This window comes from Chelonia mydas, chromosome 6, assembly GCF_015237465.2.
Source record: "Chelonia mydas isolate rCheMyd1 chromosome 6, rCheMyd1.pri.v2, whole genome shotgun sequence".
NCBI lineage: Eukaryota > Metazoa > Chordata > Testudines > Cheloniidae > Chelonia > Chelonia mydas.
In genome coordinates this window covers 59,505,540-59,516,004 of record NC_051246.2, presented here as the reverse complement: position 1 = coordinate 59,516,004, position 10,465 = coordinate 59,505,540, and the positions used below count along the sequence as shown (strand labels likewise).

At 43.0% G+C, this 10,465-nt stretch overlaps 1 protein-coding gene across 4 annotated transcripts in view; it reads right to left on the bottom strand.

Moving 5' to 3' along the window:
• Window positions 1-471: 471 nt before the first annotated feature.
• PRDM11 (PR/SET domain 11) overlaps window positions 472-10,465 on the bottom strand; it is a 60,174-nt gene continuing 50,180 nt past the window's right edge. For all 4 annotated transcript variants that reach the window (XM_037900108.2, XM_007060725.4, XM_037900107.2 and 1 more), the window contains one exon: window positions 472-9,701. In XM_037900108.2, the coding sequence (XP_037756036.1) occupies window positions 7,537-9,701 (2,165 nt within the window). In that variant the 3' untranslated portion in view covers window positions 472-7,536. The remainder of the gene's footprint in view (window positions 9,702-10,465) is intronic.

Genomic DNA, 10,465 nt, shown 5'->3' with positions numbered 1-10,465 from the left:
AGGAGCATCCTGAAATAAAACAAAACTTCTTTTGAGGGTGGGAGAGTCTGGTCTCCCCTATGTTGGAACCATGGAGAGTCTGAAATGGGATTCTGTTCTGCAAGTCAAATCCAACCAACGTTTTGTGAATATGTGGAGACAGCTGAGCTGGGTACTGTGTAACACACAGGAAAAGCACCAGTGTGACTGAAATAAAGGTCTCACAATTAAGGCAACTGTAGCAGAAACACTGGAAGGCTGGGGCACTCCATATAAGAAATACAGAGAGACTGTGATAGCTGAAGTGATGCAGCGGCAGAAGGGAGCAATTTTGCTGACCATCCTCAAGAAGCAACAGACTGGATGCAAATTATTGGTGCCTTCCTAGCAAGTTGCCAAAATAGGCCTTTTGGGGGCAGTTTAGGTGTCCCGCCCTTTAGGAAATTAAGTTCTATTAGCCTTAAATAATAAAATAAAGAGAAAGTAACCTGATAAATTTAAATGTTTTTTATTAACAATCATCTTACATTAGAAGGATAATATGACAAAAGGAAAGTTCTCGTGTACATACTATGATATATCAACATAGCTCTATTCGTATCCAGTGTCCTAGGTCCTTTCACACAGGTACTATAAAGCATAGTCTGCAAAGTAATAACATTTTAACGTTCTCCGAAAGTGTGATATTAACATATTAATACATATGTAATAATAGACTTCTAGATATTTTTTCTCTCATTTTGTGTGTGTGTGTGTGTTTGAAACAAACAGTTCAGCAGGGCTGTGCTTTGGGTGGGGGAAGGTAGAGACTTTGTTTTCTGTAGGAAGTTAAACAAAAAATGTATTGTGTACAACGGTTGATAAGTCTCTGAGGATGCCTGAATGACAGGAACCCTAATAGCCCTCCAATCACAACACAGTACAGCATATGGGACGTGGTTCCCCCGCACAGTCCAGTGAGCATTCTGTACATGAGGTGCAGTGCATAAAGAATTCCAATGCCAGGCAGGAAATACTCTATTGGCAGTATGTGGACTGGGGATTGGTTTGCTAACTGAGTTTAATGTCAGTGGCATTTTCAGGAGAAGATGGGGGGTGGGGAAACCATCCATGAGGTCCATGAGGAACTGGTACTCGTTTCTCTCTGCTGTATGTGTTTACTGGGTGCCATTCAGCACAACTGGCAGTCACAGTTCAGAGAGACTCAGGAAAGGCAGGCTTGTGACTGAGGTGGATTCGCAGAGTTGTGTGAAGAGAGAGGCCCAGGATAGCAGGGGATTGAGGTTGCATGAGGAAAGTCTGCACAGCATCTGCTAATGCAATACCAGTGTAACTAGTCACTCAATGGTCAGAGCTAAAATGCACTGAACTCTCCCTCCTCCCAAAAGAAATGAAAAATTAAAACAAACATAAGAAGTTAAGTGGTTGCTAGGCTGACTCTGGAGCTGGAAAGCCAAATCTCCATTCCCCTCCGTTGAAGTTACAACAGCTCTCTCTCTCGGGGAGGAGCAGCAATGAATCCATTACCTTTGAGAGGAAAGCTGCTCTAGTCATCCTGCCCTGCCTCACATGAGAAGTGGCAAGCCAGTGTAATACACACAGCTCTGTCCACAGCAGCAATTTCGTGTGGAGAGAGGAAGAAGGGAAAGGGGCGCAGACATCAGCACACACTCTATAAATGTCAATCCATGGAAGCTGTGTCCTGGATCCACCAAGAAGTCCTTAAGCTGGAACTGCCAGTCATAGAAAAATATTTATCTTTGTTTTTTTTTCAAGGGAGTGGGTGCGGGGTTGAGCCCCCTGAATGGCTCAACTCAGCAATGTCAATGCACCTTGTCTGTTGGCTTAAGTGTCCATCATGTGTCATTTACAGTGTCCTTCACTTAACCAAATAATTCCCTTCTCCACCAAGAAAGCCATCTAGATAATCAGTCAGGCTAGTTAACAACTGAGAAATAGCTGCCCTTGGTGAAACACAGCACTCACCGAGAAGCATCAGTGCAGTTGCACTCATTGGGTCCACTGTAAGGGAAGTGGCCTAATGGCTCAATTTGATGGAGCTGCAGGTGTGATTCCCAGTTCAGTATGAACACACACATCTTTATCACTCCTAACTCACGGTCCATTTTCTTTTGTTCTACTCCCGCTCCATACATCATTCCTCCCATCTCTGACTATACAAGAGGGACTGCACCAACTCTGCATTTTCTCTTGCTCTTGTTTTATTCTAACCTCATCTCTAAAACATTGGCTGATGCTGTGTGCGACATACACTACATATAAACAAATTCCACTGTATTGTGCTGGACTAGCTTACTGCATGTCGGTGGCCACCAAGGAATGCCAACCAGGTGAAGCAGAAAGCCACATCTTCACTGCATTCAGATCCTTGGTCATCTAACCTCTCCATGAAGACAGAGAAAAGTGCATAAAGGGGTGAGATATGTATCAGCCCAAGTGTGAGTACACAGGAGCTATGGTATGCTTATCCAAAAGAAGACAAAGGCGTTCACCTTTCTCGGTCACCAAGACACAGTCCCAATACTACAGCTCCACAAGCCTTATTTAGCACCTTATTTAACATACAAGGAAAGAACCCCCTTGTCCTAACCACAGCAAAGTCCCTATACACACAAATATAGACCTCCACAGCATAAGATTAAAGCTGTATTGAAGTCCTCAGTCTTCCGTATTACATACCTCTCGCTAGAACACAGGGCCAGGGTTATACAAGGGCAACTGATTCTATATCTATATTATAGGTTTATATCTATTCAAAACATAGAAATATATAAATATATAGGATTTTATTTATAGATATATAGGCATGTGATTTTTATTTCTTACGCTGTGTGAAAATGTACTGGGATGTGCGTATATACAATATATAGACTGTATGCATAAGTACTGTATACATACACTAGCTTACATGCACACACATTATACATGTCTCCAAGGGAGACAGGAATTGCATAGGCATTACTGGATTGACAGTACAATGGTTGGGGGATCAACGTACCATTTCTTTACTTTTACCACCTCTATTTATGGGGTTGGGAGAGGAATCTGGCTAAAGCAGATGTTACTGAATGTTTGCCAAGCAAACTGTCCATTGGTCAAGCAAATAGCAATATTAATAAGTTATGAAAGATATGTAACTTCAAAGAATCCCAGTGGCGAACTGGCTGAGTTTGCATTGTGGGACAGAAATGTATTTAGAACCTGAACAGCATCTGATAACCCATACCACCAAATGTGCAAGGAGTACACCTGCATACAACAGAGATCAATTCAAGATTTAATGCAAAGAACATTCCAGGACAATGCCTTCTTAGGGACACTCTTGCATATTTGGTGCATGATCCTTGTAGCATGCATAAGTAATCCTTGCACTCTTGCTAGTACAGGAAGAGCTTTGGTTTCCTGTGCCTTTAGGATTGTCCCTGTTGCGTTCAGCCTAGTGGCCAGGAGGCCTAGACTTCATGCAGCCACTGGCAAGCTCTGTAGAAGAAAACATCTGTGTGCTTAGTGGACGTCTGCCAACAAGCAGGATAAAGGAGTAGAGGAGCCTGAGAAAAAAGAGGGTAGGATTTCAGCAACCAAAAAACCCAAGGGCTACAAAACCAAGGGTCTGGAGAAGTGTATGTCATTCACGGTCAGCTGCCTTAAAGAAGACAGAAAAGAAAAAAGGCAAAGCTCAGTCAATGAATAACAAACCCATTTTTTCTTTGCTCTTGAAGACGTTCAAGATACCATGAGCAACACATTCAAAACAATCACCTCTTGGTTAAAATGGAGCAGGAGGGGAATAATTTAAACCGGATCCCATTCTTCTCCCCACCCCAGGAGGAATCTGTCCAAGATGTCTACATCTAACCCATCAGATTTCTGAACTGTAGTACACCATGTGATGCTGCTACAGTTACACTGGAACCCAACCAATGTTGTGAACTGGCACCCTCTGCTGTCCCTCAGTCACCACTACAACCCAGCACATTTCAGCCTCTTTTGCCTGTGAGAGAAACTGTCCAATCAACAGTTAAAAAGATTATAATGAAATAAATCTCCGTAAGTGTGGTTCAGCTAGTTACTGGACTGAACACTTTTTGCTTTTCACAGCTAAATACTAGGCATCTCTTGCCTTTCCAGTTGACAGAAACAGCAGATCCAGCCACTGGGAGTCACTCATATCACTGACACACAAGTGGGGCATATTTTTTGCAAGAGAAGCCATCGCTGCTTTACAGACAGAATGGAGAGAAAGCAACCCTTTACATATTTCAATCTACTGTTGAGAATTTGTTATGAGAGATGTCACCAATGATGAATTGTATTTGAAAACAAAAACGTGATGGTCACAAGAGTCACTTTTGAGCCAGTCTCTGGTGATACCCACCTTACTGCCTTTTTGCAACATTAGAAAGTAAGGACACTCAGTGTAGAGGTTGTAAACAGGCTTCTTTGTGGCTTTAACACTGGTTTGAACAAGGACCAGGTCAGCTCTACTATTTAAAAACTGTTTTGGGGATGGACCTTTCCAGAAAGACAGCCACAGAGTTTGCAGCTCCAGTTTGAAAAAGGGCCATGTGCCAAATGACTTATTTCTATTGCAAATAGAATACACAGATTTTTCATGGTGAGGAGTGTGGAACACTTGGATCTTCCAAGTTCTTGTGCTGAGCACAAAAAGGGGAGAGCGGAAGCTGTCTTTAAAGTCTCCCTCATGCTCAGAGCCGTCTATATCACGCACTTTTTCTACTGTTACCATTCACTTTGCTGCAGATTTCCTGGATATCTGTGTGTCATAAGAAAGAGAAATTCCCTGCAGCATCCCAGTTCACATTGTCTGGCTACCGCTCAGAGTTCAGGAGTGGCACAGTGGTTCTTTGGGGATTTCAATTTTTATCTTCTCACATTTTAATTTAAAAAAGTGGCAGAACAGCCCCCAAAAGGAAATTGATCTGATAGTATTATGACAGTGCAACGAGCAGTTTTTTACTTCCCAGGCCAGTAGGGGCTGTGAACACCTTGGGTCTCTAGCAAGAGCTTCCCCTCTGATGGCTAAGCAATGAGCTATTTGAGTCTGCACAATTCCACTGGGCCTCTGGTCTAGAGCTCTCCTCATTTGGAAGGACGAGTCGTCCTGATGCAAGGCTTTGTTGGGAGTGAAAGGTACCTCAGCCGTTTATTACCATTATTCACTTGCCAGGTATTACATTGCCTTCCCCTGTGCTGATATGGAACAGTGTCATGACCTGACTCACTTATTGATTTCTAAGGGGATTCCAGGGGGAAACATTCCAGTTCCTGATTCTTAATGGTGATTTTGATGTACACTAGACATTACCTATCAAGCTCACTCTGGCACATCTGCACTAGCACACTCATTCCATATACTGTATGGGGAGTGGCAGGGGCAGAAAGGAAGGAGTTAAGTGCTGCAAACTGTATTGCTTCCCTCCCATATATCACTATTTGAATTCAGAGGCTCCTTGGTCTATTTTAACCCTTTCAAAAGTGACCAGCTAAACATCCTTGCTATATAGTATGTGTGGCAGGATTAGGGTAAGGAACATAGTAAGTCATCACAATTAATGCTTCAAACAGTATCCAACTCCACTTCTCAACGCACCCCATAAGGGGTAATGTACGGATAGACGGGATGCACTTTTAAACCCATCAGACATACAAGTTCTGCCGTTTCCCTTGGGCTTAGGAGCTGAGCCAGAATGTCTCCACCTGACCTGCGTGCTGCTGTTCAGCACAGATTAGTTTGAACGGTGTGGCGGGATCCAGGCAGTGGTGTGTGTTTTGTTGGGGAAGACAGTGAGCGAACCTTGGCAGTAGAAGTGACTCCAAGAGAGATTGATTTAAAACATGCTACATCACCATTAAAAACAAAAAAAGTTTAAAAATAAAATAATTATATATATATATATATATTTATATAAATGAAAAACTATCAACTAGCAGCAACAGTTCTAGAGATATCTTAGCACCAAGACCAAGGGCGGAGGGTAGCGGTAGAAAGGAAAGGTTCAGTGTTGCTGACACCACCATCATGTTTCCAAACAACACAGCTTGGCACAAGACGTTTCCCTCTGGGAATTGGGAACATGCCAGCCTGATTCTTCTGGACAACACGGTCTCAACTCCCGTGATGCTCTGGTCAGATTGGTGCTGCCCATATCACATTAGCAAGGCAAGGCACTAGCATCTGGGGAGTTTTTGCACCTCTTTTTTTTCTTTTCTAACCTGAAGCGATAATTGTGTGAGCGTGTGATTCTGTTAAAAAAAAACCAACAACAACTCATTTGCAGTTCAAGGTGAAAGTGCTACTTCCACCTTTCTGCTGGACTTCGTGCCCTTTCAAGGAAGGACAAACTATTTCACAGGAAGAAGTACAGCATTTTTCTTCCTTTTGTCGCCATTCTGCCATGCTGTGAAACATGTCACCTTGGTCACAAGAGAATACATGAACCTTTAAAAAGACATCATCACACCATTATAACCCAAGATAGATCTTGCATTGATATTCCCTGCCACGGAATTAGCGCAGGTGTTTTTTCACTCATTCAAGAAAATAAAACCAAAACCACAACAATCTATGATTATAAAGACAGAGTATAAATAATGTAAATCAGAATATAATTTTTAAGCCCTGAAATCTCCACCCTCTGATGGGTCTTGACTCATTGGCCATCTCACTTCCACAGCAGCCCTGGTTCTGAATGAACAGTTGTATAATTTTTTTTAATCTCCTACAATGTAAAAATATAAATGCAAAAAACTCCCCATGCTTTCTCCATTATGCTATCTTATAGTCTGCACATGACATTGTTATAATATGTCTGACCGGTAATGGGGTTATCACAAGGGGACCTGAAAGCTTTGCCTTACTCTACAGCCCACCAGTGGGGAGGACTGAGAAACAGGCATCACAGTTTAGCTGATACATTTGTTCTTAAAATAGGGGGAAAAAAATATCCAGCACCCTGCATAAGTGAATAAAGCTTCCACTTCTAAACAAGAAAACAAAGTGAAGTTGGGGAGCAGGGGAGGGATCCCAACACACATGCACAAGTTGCTCAGTTGGAAATCAGACAGCCATCAGTGAATGGCTCAAATGGCTCAATAACTAGACTAAACAATGAAAAGAAAGGCGGGGGTACCCCCCCACCACCACCCCACACGCACACAAACACACAAGGAAAACAACTGTGAGGAGGAGGTTGACAGAGACCCGTCATCTAGCTTATAGATTGATTGTTAGGTTTGAACATGTAGAGTATGGCCCCAACACATGCTTCTGACAAATGAAATGTTGCCACCTACGCTGCAGCTGCCATGTTTGGAGACATCAGTAAATTTCAAATATTGTCTCTTTCTTAAAATTCCACTTAGCTTCTATCAGACGCACATCGCCGTAACTTTCAATTTTCAGTGTGAGTTTTATATATATATATATATATATATATATTTTATATAATATATCAAAGTTTAGAGTATAGACTAAAAAAATTATTCAACAGCTTTCAGAATTTGAGGCATTCCTTCCTAAATATCAGGGTAAAATTCAGAGCCGTGGTCCATGCTCTGCAGCATCGGCTTCTGATCAAGGGAGGACATCCTGCTCAGCATTTCTGCTGACAGTGCATAACTATTGCCTGACTTCTCCTCAAACCAACTATCTAGTGCTCGCTTGGCATCGAAGTTGGCAATGGGTGGCCCATTAACGGCAATCGTCAAAAGATCACTGAGCTGTTCCAGAGTGAGCCGAGAGCGGTTGTTTTTGCGCACTCTCTGCAGGGCATTGCGCCCCTTCTCGCAGCAGGCTGTTGAGGTGGGGAGGACTTTGAGGATCTGAACTATTTTATTTAAGAGTGGAAATCTCTGTTTGTATTTACAAATGTGACTGATTAAGTCTTTAAAACCATTTTTGGTATAATAATCCACCTTGAGTTCTCTCCATTCCATCAGCAAACTCCCTCTGGTGTCCATCCCCTCTCTGCAAACTTCTCTTGAAAATGATGGAACAGCTTCCAGGTGCTCAAATATTTGTACCATATCCTCCTTTCCATAGTTCATGAGCTCCTCTGTGTTTCTGGGCCAAGTTGCAAGATCAAACACCTGACACGCTTTCACAAATGTTCGGCTACGGGAATCGAACCTTTGGGCCAGGATTACCTGGGTCTTTTGGCAGATCTTTTCTCTGATTGACTGGAATTTGGCTTCAGCCACCCGCAGGTTTTTCACAGCAACGCCGTTAAAGCTTTCACGGAAGTTCTCTTCAAATTCCTGCAAGTACTCTCCAGGTGAGTCTGCCAGCCTACTGATCTCCTGTATAGCCTCCTCTATTTTGTCATCCACTTGTGACACAAGGAGGTATTCACCTTGGAAGATGTAGGCGAGGCGCGAAAGCACAGCAATCACATCCAGCAAGAAATAGATCAGTTTAATTGACTGGTAGTCCATAAGGAACTGCAAGAGAGCCAAGGCAATGGCAGAAGCATCCGCCCGTTGTGTCTGACCACTGACATCTTTGAGATGGGCCACGACTTCAAGGTAATCCTTGATCAGCGCATTGAGGACATTCTGCTCCCCTATGATCCACTTCACTGCTCGGATGTCTCCCAAGAACTCTGTCTCTTCACAAAGAGTGGCAGCAGTGACTCTCAGCTCACACATCAGTCTGGGAGAGTAACGATAAAAGCTAAGCAATTGCTTCAAATTGTTTTCTAGCTCCTCCAGACACGGAAGCTCTTTCCCACTGATGGCATCCAAAATTTCCAAGTGGGGCCTGTGTACCATAAAGGGCAAGCAAAGCAACCAAGGCAGAGTCTTTCTGATGGTCATGAACAAGTTGGCTCTCAGGCTGGCAGTAACGTTAGCACCATCTACTCCCAAACCGATAGTTGGTTTCTCATCCTGCAATCTTATTCCCAAACTGGAAAAAGCCCTGTCTAATGCTTGGAGGTAACTATCTGTTGTACAAAAGCCCAGCTCTTGAAGAGACAGGAATTCAGTTGCTGGAGGTCCATCGCTGCTCGTGTACTGAACGTAAACTGCTACTGTGTCAGCAAGCAAGTCGTCACTCTGCCCATCCAGAATGATGCTGAGAAAGGGAGACTGCCTGATACGTTCTACCAGATCCTCTCGCAGAGCCCGGGCGATATGATGGATTAAGATTTGGCAGTCTCCCTCGTTCATGTACTGATCCACCACTTTGAGTTCACACTTTCTCAGTAGTTCTGCAAGAGGCCTAAAGTCAAAGTAGGGCCTGCCTTCCAGAGCCAAGTGATAGGCTGTGTTGAAGAGCAGGGTCATATTTCGGCACATCTCTTCCGTCTTCTCTGGATGCATCCTGAGCTTGTAGAGCTGCAGGCACTTCTTGTGAAGGTTGCTCTGGCTGTGAAGCTTTATAGTGTGTATCTTGAACTGCTTAGAGCCAATGATGAAGGCTGAAGTCCGAGAGGATTGCACCGTGTACTGCCTGCAGACATGGCACCACATTTCATTCAACGTAGGGGAGTACCGCAGAAACCAAAACTTTTTAAGCCACTCTTGCTTGAAGCGTCGAATCCTCCTACCAGTTGCAGAAGACATCTTTGAAGGCTCATCTGTTGCAGCTATCATGTCATTGGAAACTGATTCATCAGCAGAGTCCACCTCCTGGTCATCATCCTCCATGATTGTGGGAACAGAGATGATGCTTTCAGAAGCTTAAAAGAAAAAGAAAAGATATTTACAAAGTTCAGAGATGCAGCAAACATTCAAAAGATAACACAGAATATTGTCTGAACAACTGGCCCAAATTCTACCCTTCATTGGTTGCACATCGGTAGTAGAATTTGGTCCTCTGAATATAATTTTTGAAAGAAAAATCAACATAGTTCTTGTATAAATCTTACACATCAGGCCACCTTGGACAAAAAGAAACGGTATGACATTTTGGCCACTAGCGCAATGTATAAGGTACACCACATACTGCTTTGGGAGAGAAAGTCACTAAGTTCCTGGAGGAAATGAAACATCTTCAGAAAGGGACACACACTTGCATTAAGGCCATAGAGTGAACAATGAATGCTTCCAAAGGAGGCAAAGAATTCATTATGCTTTATACACATGCAGTGAGCTAGTATATTTCAGACTCAGCATTTCAAGTCATTCAGACTTTCAAGCAGAGCTTCCTGGTGCTTCTGCTGGAAAAAAAAGAATGCGCCAAGAATACAGCAAACAAACCAGCTGCAATGGAATTCCGTTTTTTTATTGACAGCATATTGATTACAATAGAAACAAATAGAGCATGTCATCATTACAGAATCTTCCCCAAACCATGTCTTCCTATTCTACTCACAGCAACTGCTTCTTCCCCCTGCAAAACCTATTCAGCAGGCTTCCATAAAACAAGGCTTTCCTCATAATATTCAGAGTAAAACATTTTAGACATACACAGCAGATAGTAACTCCATTACTTTCCTTAAGC